Below are 17,959 nucleotides of genomic sequence, written 5' to 3'. Positions count from 1 at the left end.
TTGGTGACAGTCTTCCCAGCTGTTTCCTTGTGACGCAGCATTTTACTTCCTTGTTGTTCAGTCGCTCAGTCGTGTCCGACTCTTTGCGAACCCATGGGTTGCAGCACACCAGGCTTCTCTGTCCTTCACCATCTCCTGGAGCTTGCTCACATTCATGTCCGTTTATTCTCTCAGGTTTGGCCTCAACTCTTGTGACGTTTAAATGACTTTCCCACTCTGATCTAGATGGCAAGCCATGCTTAACTTCTCTGAAGGACTGCTGGTCTGATTTCACGACAGTAATTGGGTCTTTCTCTTCATCATGAACATGTTGTCTCCTAACAGAGAATGAATATTGGCTTAAGGGCGTTCTTGGTCATAGCCGACAGCTTGCAGCAGAAAGATGGAGAACCTCCCATGCCGGTTACCGGGGCTGTTCTCCCTTCAGGAAACACACTGAGGGTGAAGAAAACATATCTGAGTAAGACACTAACTGAAGAGGAAGCCAAAATGATAGGTGGGTTTCAAAGATGTGTTCACGCTGGGTTTTATTAAACCTTTAAAATGACCAATAGATACTCACCCTTAGTGAGATATACTTTTAAAAAATAATCGTAAAAGTAGCTGATGAGACATTTCAACATTAATTGTTGTGATTCAGTCTGTGGTTTGTTTTACTGCCCTTTAACCTTTTTGGAACTTCCTGTTAAACATTTTGTTGTTTAAATGTTAGATTTATATCTAAGTTTGGTCTTTTCAAACTTCTAATATTGATTATCTGTAGTTTACAGTAAATTTCTAAGATATCTGTGTCCTTTGGTAGAGAACCCTGTTCATAAAGCAACCATAAAAATATATTCATTCACTTATTCATTCCTGCATCCATTTTTATGGTTCCTTTTTTTTTTTTTTCAGTAAAATTAGTTTAATCTGTGTTTTAAACATGCCAAACCCCACATCTGCCAGGGTATATTTTGGGTTTAGCCTACATAAGATTATTTTCTTTTTAATTTAACTATCTTAACTCAAAAAGATAACTTTTTGCATTTGTTTCCTTTTTTACTGAGTTTATGAATTTACAGACATGCTTCAAACTTGTTAAGACAGTTCCTTGATTCCAAAGACCTGGAGGAAACATATGAGGAAACTTTTTTCTTTAAAATATTTCTCTTTAGTTATGAAATGGTTAAATGAGTTCAAAAATTTTTAATACATGAGAAATAATCATTACTAATTATTTCATTAAAGCACAAATTTTGAATGCGAAGCAATTTACATTTTTATTATATACATAAATATAGAAAATGTATATACATATATGAAATGCATATTCTATACACATTTGCCTTCCACTCTGCTGAGAGTGATAAAAATAATATCGATGAAATCATCTTCCTTCATTTAAAAGTTTATAATGTGAAGCCATTTTATTACTGTTACTAAAAATAATGTTTATTTTGGGGAAAATATAATTATATTTATATTTATAATATAAAGTTATTAGAATTCTAACCCCAAATGAGCATTGTCTTTTACTACCTTTGATTCAGATAATCACTCATCATGGTGATTTTTTTTTATACTAAGCAAAAACATGAAAATTCCAGCATGGAACTTTGTTTCCTTTTTTATTTTAACTCTTCTGGAAAATATTTGCCTTTGAAGAATTGGATTTCCTATGTGTTAAATTTAAATGATTCTTTGGGTAACACCCACTACATGAGGGCGCTATGCTAAGAATCCTGCAGATAAAAGATTAGAATTAGAATTAAACTCTGCTAAATAGGTTGGTCTAATCAGCAGAATTAGACTCTTCTCCAAGAACTCATTGACTCACAGAAAGTCTTCAATAAAAAAAATACATCACCAAGGATAAATAAACTGGGAATTTCAGTCTTTGATAGATTCAGTCAAATATGTTACTATAATGCATATTTTTCAGGCATGTCATTATATTACTCTCAAGTACGAAAAGCTGTGGACAACATTTTAAGGCACCTTGATAAAGAAGTAGGAAGGTGTATGATGCTGACTAACGTCCAGATGTTAAACAAAGAACCCGAAGACATGATCACGTGAGTATAAATGAGGACTAAGTTTTCAGTGAAGTATTAATGAGCCAAAAGGCACCAGCAGAGATCTTTCTCCTTTAATTTGTACATCGTTCTCATCTTATCAGAGTCAGCTCTAAGAAGTGTTGTTATTCAGCGGTTAAGTCGTGTCCGGCTCTGCCACCCTCTGGGCTGCAGCACTCCAGGCTTCCCTGTCCTTCACTATCTCCTGGAGTTTGCTCATATTCATGTCATTTGTGTGGGTAATGTCATCCAACCATCTCATCCTCTGCCACCCTCTTCCTTTTGCCTTTAACCTTTCCCAGCATCAGAGTCTTTTCCAGTGAGTCAGCTCTTTGAATCAGGTGGCCAGAGTATTGGAACTTGAACTTCAGCATCAATCCTTCCAAGGAATATATGAATATTCAGGGTTGATTTCCTTTAAAGAGGTGTTAGGGATATTAAAAACATAGTTTGATAATCTTTGGCTAACTGTAAAAGTAAAGTGAAATCCAAGCTTGATCTTTTTTGACTATATTTCAAGTATCATTAGGCCAGTAAGTTAGAAAATGGGCCCAAGACTTTTTCTGGTCCATGGTTTTCAGAAGTGATGTTTTGCTCCCAAGCCCATGTGCTAGAGCAACACCACCAGTTTACAGTCATACCATCTTTAAGAATCACACGTTCACTTGTTTCTAGTGAGTATTCCTGAAATGTGAGAGTTAAACCTGCTTAATACTCATCTCACATGCTAGTAGAGTGATGCCTAAAATTCTCCAAGCCAGGCTTCAGAAATACGTGAACCATGAACTTCCAGATGTTCAAGCTGGTTTTAGAAAAGGCAGAGGAACCAGAGATCAAATTGCCAACATCTGCTGGATCATGGAAAAAGCAAGAGAGTTCCAGAAAAACATCTACTAATGCTTTATTGGCTATGCCAAAGCCTTTGACTGTGTGGATCACAATAAACTGTGGAAAATTCTGAAAGAGATGGGAATACCAGAGCACCTGACCTGCCTCTTGAGAAACCTGTATGTAGGTCAGGAAGCAACGGTTAGAACTGGACATGGAACAACAGACTGGTTCCAAATAGGAAAAGGAGTACGTTAAGGCTGTATATTGTCACCCTGCTTATTTAACTTCTATGCAGAGTACATCATGAGAAACGCTGGGCTGGAGGAAGCACAAAGTGGAATCAAGATTGCCGGGAGAAATATCAATAACCTCAGATATGCAGATGACACCACCCTTCTGGCAGAAAGTGAAGAACTAAAGAGCCTCTTGATAAAAGGGAAAGAGGAGAGTGAAAAAGTTGGCTTAAAACTCAGCATTCAGAAAACGAAGATCATGGCATCTGGTCCCATCACTTCGTGGGAAATAGATGGGGAAACAGTGTAAACAGTGTCAGACTTTATTTTTGGGGGGCTCCAAAATCACTGCAGATGGTGATTTCAGCCATGAAATTAAAAGATGCTTACTCCTTGGAAGGAAAGTTATGACCAACCTAGATAGCATATTAAAAACCAGAGACATTACTTTATCCACACAGTTCTGTCTAGTCAAGGCTATGGTTTTTCCTGTGGTCATGTATGGATGTGAGAGTTGGACTATAAAGAAAGCTGAGTGCTGAAGAATTGATGCTTTTTGAACTGTGGTGTTGGAGAAGACTCTTGAGAGTCCCTTGGACTGCAAGGAGATCCAACCAGTCCATCCTAAAGCAGAGCAGTCCTGGGTGTTATTGGAAGAACTGATATTGAAGCCGAAACTCCAATACTTTGGCCACCTGATGTGAAGAGCTGACTCACTGGAAAAGACCCTGATGCTGGGAAAGACTGAGGGCAGGAGGAAAAGGGGGCGACAGAGGATGAGGTGGTTGGATGGCATCACCGACTCAATAGACATGGGTTTGGGTGGACTCCGGGAGTTGGTGATGGACAGGGAGGCCTGGCGTGCTGTGGTTCATGGGGTCGCAAGGAGTCGGACACGACTGAGCAACTGAACTGAATATTCTCTGTGTAACCGTGTCATAGAAATACTGGATTTTGAGAATGTGTTCGTAGCTTAAAATGTAGAAATCGGTTGATCTTAGCCAAAATTTGAGATCTGGATTTGTAATTAGTGCTCTTCATTAGAAACTCACACAATTTGTATTTGCTACTTTTAATTGCTTATGGCAGGAACATGGATTTGGTTGTGACTTTTCATTTTAAGAAAGTTTGGACTTTCTTGAACTGTGAATTAAATTATATTTGGCACCTGTGTCATAAATTTCTAAAAATATAATTAGAAAAATTTTCTTTGTCACTTACCATGTGTGCTCTGTCATGTCCAAATTCTTGTGACCCCGTGCATTGTAGCCTGCCCAGCTCCTCTGTCCATGGACTTCTCCAGGTGAGAATACTGGAGTGGCTTGCCATTTCTTACTCCAGGGGAACTTCCCAACCCAAGGATCAAACTCTCATCTGCAGCTTCTATGTTGGCAGGCTGATTCTTAGCATATCCAGTTCTAAGTATCACTATTAACAGGAAGGTTGTTACCTATGTAGGAAAGTTCATGTTATTGGTGTGTATTAACATTAGTATGTTAAAAGCAAAGTACAGTGAAACAAAACATGATAAAATAAAATTAAAAATACAGAATTATTTTTAATGCATATGTAGCAGTATGGCAAGTTAAAATGAAAACCTCCTCTACAGAGCTCCACTTAAAATCTGCAGCCATTCTTTGATTCAGGGTGGTTTCTTCCATAGTTTCCCAATGTCAACACAAATATATATTTTTTTTAATAAAAATGGGTTATACAATGTATATTTTCCTATAGCTTGCCAATCATTTGATTGAAATGATATGGAGTGCATGTTGCTATAGACTTTTCAACCAAAATGACAGCAGAAGAGATAGTGACCAAAGTTAATAACATTGAAATCTTGTCTACAGCTCTAGTACTTATTTCACAAATTGCCAGATTGTCCATAAACCTTTAACTTCCTTATTCTGTACTCTTTGAATATGTTTAAGCAATTTTCAATTGATAATGTAGAAGATACAAGAAGTGCTTTTAAAACTTCCTCCATATAGTTGTTTCCTTTGAAAACAGTCAAGAAATGAAAGATGTTGAAAAGAAAACTGTGAGGGACTTGCCTGGCCTTTCAGTGGTTATGACTCCACACTTCCACTGCTAGGGACATGAGTTTCATCCCTGGTTGGGAAGCTTAAGATCCTGCAAGTCATGTGGTGCGTCCAAAACAATAATAATAAATAAAGGAAAACTATGTTTGTAATGCAGAGGTCATAGAACAGGTCAGGACTAAAACATATTCAAAACCTTAAAAGGGTACAGGTTTAAATGTAAGTGTAAACATTTCATTTGTATTTTAGTAATACCTCAAACTTTTTCTAAGGTGATTCTTTACTTTTTCCTAGTCAACCATCTTAAGACCCTCAAATTGGGCTAGAAAAAGTTTTTGTGCTAGGTTTTAAAGCAGACCGTTGAGTGGAAAATATTTAATGGCTGCATTTCTAAAACACAAGGAGAAACATTAGAGAATCATAAAAGCATTTAGGGAAAGAGAGTTGAGGTCCATACCATGCTAATGGAAACGGTTATTGGAGTTGGTATTTGAGGTTGGTCCAGGCCTTGTGTAGGGAGTGAACTTAAACATGAAGCATTCTGTGTTGCTCTGTCTCCATTTTTCATCCCTCTTGTGCTTTATGCTGGCAAAAATGGTAATAATAGTAAATACAATAATATGATTGTTAGTAATAATTATACAATGTCTGCTAATAAATACTATGTTATTTGGGGCTTCCCAGGTGGTGCAGGTGGTAAAGAACCCACCTGCCAATGCAGGGCATAAAAGAGACACAGGTTTGATCCCCAGGTTGGGAGGATCCCCCTGGAGTAGGAAATGGCAACCCACTCCAGGACTCTTGCCTGGAGAATCCCATGGACAGAGGAGCTTGGCGGGCTGCAGTCCATGGGGTCGCAAAGGGTCAGACATGACTGGGTGCACACACACGGACTTCCTATAAAAGCCGAGGGAGTGAGGACTGCAATAAAAGGAAACCAGGCACCATTGAGAGTTTCTAATCTGGGCTCGCTTTATCAGCTGGGAATTCTGTCTGGCAGAATTTGTCATACACTTCAGGCCAGGCGGGGTCAGTCTGTTTTCCGACAGACAGGAACGTAATCCCAGGTGTTTAAAACATCTGGAGAGCACATCAGGAGAGCTATTGAAATGACTCTGTGTGTCACACATGAGCACTCACATCAGTCACCAGGCTCTAACTCTGTCCAGCCGTCACAGATATCATTTGAAGTCTGCTCCTTCCTTCAGTTGATTGGAGGCCACTGTGCAGAGTCTGTGTGCATCCCCTGCAAAATGACCATGGAAAAGGAGAGAAAATAATCTTACAGCTTCCCACAAAAACAAAGTATTTTAGAAATGACAGATGTCTTTTTTTTTTTGTATAAACAGTTTTGTATTCATTCCTAACAAAGTTACAAACACATGCTAAAAAGTAGTCACAGAGCAAAATTGCTGTCCGATTATCCTCTTTAGCTTACAGAGAGCATGGATTCTGCTCGTTACATTTCTGTTCTAACACAGAATAGAATATGCTATTCCAGGAAGAAATTGCTTCTGTGCTACTTTGTGTTTTCATTATTGTGTCCTAGGACTGTGTTAATTTGGTGCCGATTTTGCAATTAATTCTCAGAGGAGTAAATCAGAATTTAAATATGCTGTTTTATTTTATCACTTAAGCCATTTGAAAGATTTGATGTGTAATTTAGTTTTCCCATAAAGGTTATTGATAAAATATATGGTTAAGAATCAGTTACCTACTTAAACTAGTAAAAATTGAAGTAATTTATCACCAAATGTATGTTTTCCCTTCACATTTTATAGCAGAATATAGAAAGCATTGTTGTTTGTTTAGTCCCTCAATTGTGTCTGACTCTTTTGTGACCCCATGGACTGCAGCCCGCCAGGCTCCTCAGTCCATGGGATTCTCCAGGCAAGAATACTGGAGTGGGTTGCCATTTCCTTCTCCAGGAATCTTCCCAACCCGTGGCTCGAACCTGAGTCTCTTGTGTGTCCTGCATTGGCAGGCAGGTTCTTTACTGCTGAGCCACCAGGGAAGCCGCATCAGTTCAGTTCAGTCGCTTAGTCATGTCCAACTCTTTGCAACCCCAGGAATCGCAGCACGCCAGGCCTCCCTGTCCATCACCATCTCCCGGAGTTCACTCAAACTAACTTCCACTGAGTCGGTGATGCCATCCAGCCATCTCATCCTCTGTCATCCCCTTTTCCTCCTGCCCCCAATCCCTCCCAGCATCAGGGTCTTTTCCAATGAGTCAACTCTTCACATAAGGTGGCCCCATAGAAGACATTAATTAGCTTAGAAAGAGGAAATCTGCATAGAGGTCAGGACCATCGGTATAATTTTAAAAAAACAGAAATGGGTGCACAATTATATACATTTCAGAATTTTACTTGACAATATGAAAGACTTATTTTTGGATGCACTAAAAAAAAAAATAGTGAAAACCAGCAGTGAGAAGCATAACTCATTAGAGAAGCTTTCGGATTTTGTGTTTGTTAGAGGCACCATTCCTTGTATATATTAAAATCCTATTTTTCAGTGCTGAATGTAGGAATGACTACAATACATTTCTTACATGCTGATGCATTTAGGCATTTTAGTAAATTCAGTATCTTTACGGCAGCCCACAGGGACCAAACCTACAGAAAGCCACTGAATAGAAAAATGTATGATAGAATGCTTCTGCTACTGACATTTTCCTCTTTAGATATTTACCTCTGTCCAACATTTACATGTTCATAAGTTCTCTTAGAACTGGCCAAGCTGTAAAGGGTGTAAATACTAAGAATAACATGGAATTTTAATTGTAATGCTTTTTTAAAGTTAGCTGATGTTTGCTTGTCTGACGCAGGATACAGCATGCTTGGGGTTGGTGCATGGGGATGACCCACAGAGATGTTATGGGGAGGGAGGTGGGAGGGGGGTTCATGTTTGGGAACACATGTAAGAATTAAAGATTTTAAAATTAAAAAAAATTAAATTAAATTAAAAAATTTAAAAAAAATGTGTTATTGAGAACTCACAAACTAAATAAGTATAAAAGGAATTTTAAAAATTAAACTATCAAAGGATAGCTTTGTGAGTTTCTATCATTTATACTTTTGAGGCTATTAAAGCTTAAAAGAGCACTAAAATAGTTTTGTTTTTAAAAAATAATGTGGAGCAGACACCAGGTGGTGATTCAGAAGGCCTTGATTCTAGTCTTTGTTTACATATTTGACCAATTTTTAAAAATGTTTTCACAACCTTTGACTTATGTTTAAACTTTGTCTTCACATTCCAGGGGTGAGAGAAAGCCAAAAATAGATCTTTTCAGGACCTGTGTTGCTGCTATTCCTCGACTGCTTCCTGATGGGATGTCAAAACTTGAACTTATTGACCTGCTGGCGAGGTAGGTGAGGACTGTGGTGGGCATTTTTTCACCAAACTCAATTTTAATCCTTTGTCATGATTCCTAAAAGAATGCTCATTAAAAAAATGGACATTTATTAACTCTCAGTACTATCTAGCATGCCCAGAAAGAGTAAAGAAATGCTTTTGGTTTCAGCTTTTTTTTTTTAACTCCCATGCTCAAGAGGTTTAAAATTCAATATAGAAGCAAAGACATAAGCGCATAAGGTAAGTAGTCATCTAAAGCCTGAACTTCTGCAAATTAATGGCACACAAAATATGTGATACCTGAAATCAGAGGGTAGGAGGATTACCATGGTCTGGGGATGGCAGCAGGTGACTCCTGGAAGATGGTGGAACGTGAGCTGCCCTTGAAGGAAAGACAGAATCAGAGATGCAGAAGGAGTGACGTGAGGACAAGGACAGAGGGAGGACCAGGACATGACATGAGTCTGTTCAGGAAAAAGTTCGCTCAGGATCTGATTCTCAATCTGAGACCCACACCCCTGGAGGGCCAAGAAACAGGGATCCCAAGCTAAGTTTTGTAGTTTTATACTTCAGAAAGCTTCCAAAATCCATACATTTATCCCCCACCATCCTCCATAAGAATGCACAGTCCAGCTTGAACCTCAGGTTAATCTGCTTTGAATGAAATGATATTATTGTACTTAAGTAAGCTTGATTTTTCTCATATTGATCTGAAGTTCTGGTTGACAGTTATGCATGTCTTTAATTTAAAAATCATAAGTGACTTATAACGTGAATACATTTGGAAGACAAAATCATTAGAAATGGGGTTTGTAGAAAGGGTGGAAGAAGGAAGAACAAAAGTCATCATGATTTGAAAAGAAGAAAAAGGAGTTTGGAAACCCCCTGATAAAAAGAAATAGAAATGACTGGAGAGGCATATTTTCAACTAATCTTTACTACTACCTGAGGTGTTTGGACTTGTGGAGAATAACATGATAAAAGAAAGTAGTGTTTCTGGCTGGTTAATCTGATAATGGTGGAAAGCCCAGAGAAGGATAACAGATATTGATGCTGATTGGATTAAAGATGTATTATACATAACCTTATTTATCCACGGGACTTTCCTGGTGGCTCAGATGGTAAACAATCTGCCTACAATGTGGGAGACCCAGGTTCAATCCCTGGGTTGCGAAGAACCCCTGGACAAGGGAATGGCAACCCACTCCAGTATTCTTGCCTGGGAAATCCCATGGACAGAGGAGCCTGGCGGGCTGTAGTCCATAGGGTTGCAAAGAGTGAAACACGAATGAGCGACGAAGCACTTATGCACAGAGGGTGGATTCCCAATGCATGATAAACATGGTGATTTGGAGGTGGGAGGAGCCAAGGAAGAAAGAGACCAAGATACTCTAAAGGACCATCCAGGCTAATATGGAGTCTCCCAGTGTGATGGCAAAGACTGACAGTAAAGAAAAGACAAGTGCCAAAGTCACCCCAAGATGTAGAGGTGCAGCCTGTCCATTTGCCGTAGACAACAGTGGGGAGGGTGGTGTGACCAGAAGACCAGTGTTGATATTTCCACAGAGGAGAAGTGCTGAGTGAGAGGGCTTCAGGGGCACTGTGGAATCGGGACAAAAGACTGCTCTCCGTGGCCACTCAGGTTCAACTGAACCTGTGTCTGACTCTTTGTGACCCCGTGGACTGTAGCCCACCGGGCTCCTCTGTCCCTGGAATTTTCCAGGCAAGAGAATGAGGGGCCAGCATCTTGAAAGTTGTGGGGGAGGTGCCCCGAAATGGGAACGATACTGATTCCCTTGGGAAGTCTTGAATTTTGCTTCTCTGCTTTGCCATTTGACTAGCCAAGTGATCTAGACGAAGTATTTAACCCCTCAGCCTGTCTTTTTCTCACAAGCCTGTTGAGAGGGCTCGCAGACGACCTGGCAGCATTTGGTTCATCTGAAAGAAAATGTCAACAGGGAAAAGACAGCTATCAGTTAAACTGAAGTAGAAGCAAAGTTCACTTATTTCAGTGACTTTCTAACTGGTGATGATTATGTAACCAAACCCTTTGAAATGCTAAGTTTTTAATGTCGTGCAGCCTTTTGGTAACATCTCTAGTGCTCTTTTGCTGTAAATCTGAGTGGGAGACTCTTACCTCTGAAATCACCTTGATAGCGTCCAGTGACGCCTGGGTCTGCAGACCCTCCGTGCCTGGCATGTCAGGAGGGAATTCCGTCAGACGTGGTTGGAATGGCAATGCTATTTATAGTGTATCGTGTTTATTATTGTGTACATTCTTACAGAGTCCAAAGCAGTGGGTCCTGTTTTTATGAGGGGAAAGAACAAATAAATATTCTTGAGAGTCCCAGTCTCGGGGTGAAGTCGAGAAGATGACTGGACTTATATGGGAAGCCTGTGAAGAGGCCTTTTTCATAAGCTTCAAAAGAAATTGGAGGCTATTCTCTCAGGGGAAGGATAACTCAGAGAACTGGCCCTCACACTGGGTCCATTAACCTATGAGAAAACGATCCCCTTCAGCTCTCAAGAAGGTCACAGGGCAGAAGTGAAGAAGCTGAAGAGCGGTAAATGTGGGTTCCAAGCCTTCACTCACTTTATTCCCCTACAGTCCAGTCACATTTGGATTCAGTTGACTTCTGACACGGTCTCATCCGAGAGCTGTGAGCCCTTTTATTTCAGACAGTCTCGTGGTCACATCCATGGTACATTTTTACCAGAGAAAAACTTGGTTTGCTTCATAATCGGCAAACCAACTTTCATGCAGGCTCTGCTGCCCCTCACAGCTCAGTTCCCTGAATGAGTGTCGACTGAGAATATATATATACTGATACGGGGTGAAAGTTGTGTTAGGTTTTACCTGGGGCAAAGTAAGGGCTGTAGCCCAGGAGACAGCATTTCAGACAGCTCTGAGAAACTGCTCCAAAGAGGTCGGGAGAAGGTCAAGTATATATGTGATTTCAGTGAAGGGGAAATACGCAAAATCGAGCATATATTTTTTGCAGAAGGTTTCTGCTAGTCTCCTGAAGGCAGCTGCTATTCATGCAGAGCACATGTCACCATGATGGATTTTCGTGCTTTTCTAGATATGAGGAGATACAAGAATTAGGCTCATAGAATCTTCTCCTGAAAATATCTTACTATCTGAAGACCTACTCTGCCAGTTTTTCCCAGAGCACAGTGTGCCCCATTCCTGATCTCCATCCTGAACTTCTTTCAGAAGGTGTTGAAGGTCAGCAGCTGTAATGGTTCATAATTTAATCTTTGTAGAGGTAGATGGCAAGCGTCAGTTTTTAGTGACAGGAGTTTCAAAGATTGTCCTCTAGAGGCTCCCTTCCCAGCAATTCAAGTCAAAGTGAAAAGTGAAAGTGTTGGTTGCTCAGTCGTGTCCAACTCTTTGCAACTCCATGGACTGTAGCCCACCAGGCTCCTCTGTCCATGAAATTATCCAGGCCAGAATACTGGAATGGGTAGCCTTTCCTTTCTCCAGGGGATCTTCCCAACCTAGGGATCAAATTCTGGTCTCCTGCATTGCAGGTGGATTCTTTACTGTCTGAGCCACAAGCAAAGAAGGGGGAGCTTACTCTTCTCCTTGGCAGTTGACATCTTTTTTCTCTTTCACTTCCCAAATGTTTCCTGTTCTGCCCTTGACAAGAGGAAGGACCTGTCCCCCCAACAGTCCACAGGCTCCTTCGTCACTTGCTGTAGCACTCTAGTTGCATTCAGACTTTGCTGACCCTCCTTTCAAAAATATGAAATAGGCTTGTGAGAATTAAATAATGGATACAAATCACTTAACATCAGGGCTAGAACACAGTAAGCTCTGAGCAAATGTTGGTTGTTAATTTTAGGCATCTTTGAATCTGAATAATGTACGATGCCACAATGTACAGTTTCATATACATGATGTAGGAAAGTGGGCACACGTTCATTCCTATTTTCAGACAAGGAGCTTGAATTTCAGAAGAGTAAAAGTCAGTTGCTCAAATTTATAGAATTTTCCTGAAGCAGAATGGAAGTGACAGATGTCATTGGTTTTATGCAATTCATGCACATTTTATGCAGTGTTTCTTTTCAGTTGGTAGAACTTTGAGGTCATGCATTCACAGTTCCACCTTTGGTAGTATCTGAAAAATACTTAAATTTACCATTTATCATTGGTTCTTTAGCCTGTGTGTATATAGCAGAGGGTGGCTGTTTTGAGTGGCCAGGTGAGAACATACTGCCTTGATAAACCCCTTAATAATTTTTTTTTTACTTTATAATTTTATCGTATAATTTTTTAACTTTTTATTTTGTACCGGGGTATAGCCAATTATGGAGAGGGAAATGGCAACCCACTCTGGTATTCTTGCCTGGGAAATCCCATGGACAGGGGAGCCTGGCGGGCTGCAGTCTATGGGATCGCAACGAGTCAGACAAGACTTGGCAACTAAACAGTATAGCCAATAAACAGACAATGTTTGTGACAGTTTGAGGTGAACAGGGAAGAGACTCAGCCACACATTACATGTATTATACATGTCTCCATTCTCCCTCAAGCTCCCCTTCCATACAGGCTGCCACATAGCATTGACCAGTGCTGCACAGTAGGTCCTTGTTAGGCCACTTCATCTTATTTCTGCATTTTAATTGAGATGTAGTTCAAAGCACTGTAAATAGTGGAAGCTCATTCTCTTAACACCTTAGAGAGGAAATTTCTACTGCTTCTGGTGTGAACATTGCAGAGGTTAACAGTCCACTTGTTAGCATGTGTTGCTCCTGTTAGAAACCCTGGTCTCCCTCTGGGCTTTCCCTTCTCAACCATTTCTTCCCCTCCTGCCCTTGGTGATGTTGTGGGCCAGCAGGTCCCTCATACGTCTGATAACCTTTGGTCGGTCCTGCCAGAGTTGAAATGAGGCTGTCCTTCCTAATGGAGCTTTTCTTCTGGGTGTAGTTTGTGAATTTGCAGTCGCTCCCAGCGAACCTCCAGCAACAAAACTCTTCAAAGCGACTGAAGAGCCAGCTCCACCTGAAGTGGAGCTCACCTTTATGGAAGTATTTTTGGTTCAGTGGTTTGTCTGGTCTGACCAACAAAGAAGGCGGCCTTGCTCAGGCTCTGGGTTTTCCCCACTTAACCCACATCCTTACTCAGCATAGTGCTCACACTGTACCCCTGACCTACACCCCTGACTCCAGGCAGGGCTTCGGGACCATTGGCTGTGGCCACCTGTTGAATCAGGCCACTCTGGTCCCTGCACCCCGTGCCAGCTGCCAGTGGAGAGGGGGACGAGGGATGACACACGCAGCTGATGTTGGCAGTAGCGGTTTTTTGGGTGTGCTTGACTGCTGTGTCACGGTGGAGTCCTTTCAAGCCCTGTCGGTGATCTTGTGTGTAACCATATACTTGTGACCCCATTTTCGGCTCCTGGAAACCAGATCAGCTTCTTAGAAATTTTCCCTCAGGTCCCCCAAGCTGGTCAGACTTCCTGAGTTGCCTTCTTTAAACGTCTCTCTGCTCTCTCAGTTGCAGCCTCCAGATTCTCACACGACTGTCATTTATTGTAATCACAGGTGTTTATGTTACAGGCAAGAACCCATCCTTTTCCGATTTCTCAGTGGGATGGCTCTGCTGGGGTTTGGGGCGCCCTCTCCTTAGCCACTCCTCACTCACTGGACCAGGAGGTTGCGAGTAGGTCGGCCAGCATCAACAGCCTCCTGGCACTTCCTGCATCCTCGGGGTGGCTGAGCATCTTTCTCGTTTGCCTCTGAGTCTTCTTTTCCTTTTTAGTCAGCTAAAATCTTTTGCCCACTTTCTCTTTTATAATATTCAATCCTGTGTGCTCCACAAGATGATGCTGTGATTATCTGGTTAAAAATCCAACAGAAGTAAAAATGAGAAAGTTCTGGGTGGAAGAAGCAGCAGTTTTATGTGATCACACAGCTCCATACTCTCCAAGGAACGGTGCGGGGGTGGAGGGACCCCAGCCCTTCCCACAGCATCTTCCTCTTCTCTCTCACCTGCTGCCACTCAGTCTTGCCTTGATATGTTATTTTCACCCCATCTCAGTTCCATGACACTGGACCTTTTTCTTCCACAAACATTCCACTTCTGTTATCAACTGAGCCTTTTATTCCCAAAGCTCTCTCCCCTCCCTGGTCCTGTCTGTCTGTACTCCAGGAATGTTTTTGAGTGTTTTCACCAGTCAAGCATGTGAATAGCATTATTTCAAGAGCAGTGGTCACCAAAAATAGCAAGGGCTGCACCAACTTCAGGCTCTCAGAGTCCTTATTGTGATCCCACACTGTCAGTTTAAAATGAAGACAGATTCCAGATTGCAAACTGTGAATGATGACAAGGTGAGATGAAGAGTAGAGTGGGTCTCATTGGAAATCCGAAAGTACTGGAACTTCTAAAATCTTCATCTAAATGGACCATGCCATGGTTTTTTTCTTGACTTTGACTCTAAAGAAATGTGCTTGCCTGGTTTCTTATATATAATAAAACAGCACAAACTGGGCGGTTTCTATAACAGAAATGGATTGAAATACAAAGGAAGTTTGTGATGTCCTTCCTTAGTTCTTAATTAGAAGCCCCAGGTTTAAGACCTCTGTGTGTTCTTTTAGCAACTGTGATCTGCTTGATAATTGCAGACTTAATAGCAAGTCTGCCCTGAAGAATTAGCTTTTCCTTCTCAGCATCTTTGTAGAACTTGACTTGCTTTTGGAACAAAAAAAATACAGCTTTCCTGCTTATGAATGAGCTTTTGCCTGGTTATCTGGTCAAATTTGGACCAATTAGTGTACTTCATGCTCTAAAGCAGCGGTCCCCACTTTTTTAGGACCTGGGATCAGTTTCATGGAAGACAATTTTTCCACAGAGGGGTCGATGGGCAGGGGGGTGGTTTCAGGATGAATCAAGCTCATTACATGTATTGTGTATTTTATATCTATTGTTATTACATCAGCACCACCTCGAATCATCAGGCATTAGATCCCGAAGGTTGGGAACCCCTGCTCTAGAGAATAAGGATATTCCATATTAAGTTTCTGAAATACTGTCTATTCAAAAATACGTAACTGTTCCAGACCTGTTGTGTGGAGAAAACTTTGCATTAAAGATGAGAAGTCCTGAGCTAGAATCCTGGACTTTGAGAAAGTTCCTTAACCACTCTGGTTCACAATTTCTTTTTCTATTGGTTGAGGACATTAGGGGGCCTCTGTTGACTCGGCCACCTTCTTCTTGAACACTGAACACTTCCAGGCTGCTGAGCCCTGGAAATTCTACATCCTAGGTATCTTCACTCTCCCTCTCTCCCTTCTTTGCGTCTTCTCTTCCTTGGGTCAGGCCTCCGCCACTTGGTGCCTGAGTCACTGTAATGACCTCCCAGATGGTCTCTGCCCTCAGTCTTGTGACCTCTTCAAGGCACCCTCCGTATTCCTGCCTAACTTTTTTTTTCCCCTCAGATGTGAGCCTCATCCTGTTACTTCCCCCTGTAACTTTCAGAATCAATTCATTTTCTTCCTGTAATAGCTCCCACGCACGAGGTGCTCACCTGTACTCCATGCTTGCTGTGGTGCTCAACACTGAGTGGATCATCTCAGGAGCTCACAGCAGGCTTACGAGATACACATACAGCTGTTACCCCAGTCTCCTGACTGGGGCTCAGAGGCTGAGAGGTTCAGCAACTAGCTCGTGGTCGCATAGCTGTTCGTGACAGAAGCAAAGACAGCAGTCAGGTGCTCGGACTCCAGGGCGCACACGCTTAACCTCTTAGTGCTATGTCACCTCATTGGGTGGCCCACAGGCCCTCGATAGAACCGCCCCTGCTCCCTCTCCAGGCCTGTCTCACGCCTCGCTCTAGCTAACACTCTACCCGGTAAACACAGCCAGTCTAAGGGCTGAATCTTAGGAGGGCCTCAAAATGTGTGTATATTAAATAAGTGAAAGAGTAACTCGATAGTGATGTTAGCTCTAATGCTGCATACCGATGTTGAGATTTACTATTATCGTGTTCTAGCTTAAATCACAAATACACTGCTGTTCTTCAGTTGACAGACTCAAGATTTCTCAACTCTGGCATCATCAGCATTTTATTTTACATGAATGTTGATAGAAGCTTTATTTCTTATAATCAAAACACAGAAACTATCCTTATGCCATTCAGGGTGAATATTAAACTATGATATAGCCATAACATGGAATACTGCTCATAGAACAAGCTGTTGACTGTCAGCATTTTAGGCCAGATAATTCTTTGTCATAGGCGCTGGCCTGTGCATTGTAGGATGTTTAGCAGCGTCCTTGGCTTCTACCTCTACACAGATACCAGGAGCACCCTCCCAAGTTGTGGCAACCAGTAATGTCTCTAGTCGTTGCCAAAAATCCTTTGGTGGGGGCAAAACCAATTGAGGATAACTGACCTAACTTTTAATTGTTCATTTTCACTCAACTTCTGGACGAGTCCCTCCAGTACCATCTTGAAGAGTGGTAAGCTTTGATACTATTAGAGCTTATTTTATAGTCAGTAATATATTAAAAAGTATATACAGCTAAATGCAACATGGTGCCTTGGATTGCATTCTGAAACAGGAAGGACATTAATGGAAAACTGGTAAAATCTGAATAAAATCTGTATTTTAGTTAATAGCATCAAACCAATGTTAACATCTTAGTTCTAATCAACTGCCATAGTTACCTAAGATGTTAACATTAGGGGAGCTGAGTGAAAACCGTCATATTAGGTGAGGGTAACCCATTTTCAGACACAGATAAAAGCAGAGCCCTACATGTGTTCCTTTATAGCTATAGAAGAATAACTACTGAATGACATCATTGTCTTTATTCATCTTACAGGCTCTCTATTCATATGGATGATGAACTGCGACATATTGCCCAAAATTCTCTTCAGGGCTTACTTGTCGACTTCTCAGACTGGAGGGAAGATGTCCTGTTTGGCTTCACCAACTTCCTGCTTCGGGAAGTAAATGACATGCATCACACTCTCCTCGACTCGTCTCTCAAGCTCCTGCTCCAGCTGCTCACCCAGTGGAAACTGGTCATACAAACGCAAGGAAAGGTCTACGAACAGGCCAACAAAATCAGAAATGCAGAGGTAATTTTCACGCTCTTCCCATTAATTGATGTTCTTTTACAGAGTACGTATATATATATATAAGTGGCAGCCCAGAGAACCTTCTGGGTTCTTATTTTCAGCTGTCTAGGAACTTTCTTCCAAGGGGTGACCCTGAGTTTTTCCATCTGCTTAATCTGTGACCAAGAAACTCAGGGCATGATTATGTCACATCAGATTAGACTTATTAACAAGGCATTTAGAAAGTAGAAATTGTTTTCTTTCAGAGAATTAGGTTTCAGAATCTGTTTGTATGAGCAGATGACCATAGGGAAGAGATAATAGAGGCGGAGGTGGATCTCGCTGTAGATGTGGAGACGGATCTAGGTATG

At 41.3% G+C, this 17,959-nt stretch overlaps 1 protein-coding gene across 1 annotated transcript in view; it reads left to right on the top strand.

Annotated features, from left to right (window-relative positions):
• The window catches only part of FRY (FRY microtubule binding protein), a 328,020-nt gene that overhangs the window by 200,154 nt on the left and 109,907 nt on the right, over window positions 1–17,959 (top strand). Inside the window, exons 16-19 of the mRNA XM_052649908.1 lie at window positions 325–496; window positions 1,922–2,054; window positions 8,423–8,530; window positions 17,351–17,609. Coding sequence (XP_052505868.1) covers window positions 325–496; window positions 1,922–2,054; window positions 8,423–8,530; window positions 17,351–17,609 — 672 coding nt within the window. The remainder of the gene's footprint in view (window positions 1–324; window positions 497–1,921; window positions 2,055–8,422; window positions 8,531–17,350; window positions 17,610–17,959) is intronic.

Source organism: Budorcas taxicolor, chromosome 12, assembly GCF_023091745.1.
Source record: "Budorcas taxicolor isolate Tak-1 chromosome 12, Takin1.1, whole genome shotgun sequence".
In the NCBI taxonomy this organism is placed as follows: domain Eukaryota; kingdom Metazoa; phylum Chordata; class Mammalia; order Artiodactyla; family Bovidae; genus Budorcas; species Budorcas taxicolor.
The sequence above is the reverse complement of the archived record's forward strand: the minus strand, read 5'-3'. Positions and strand labels throughout refer to the sequence as shown.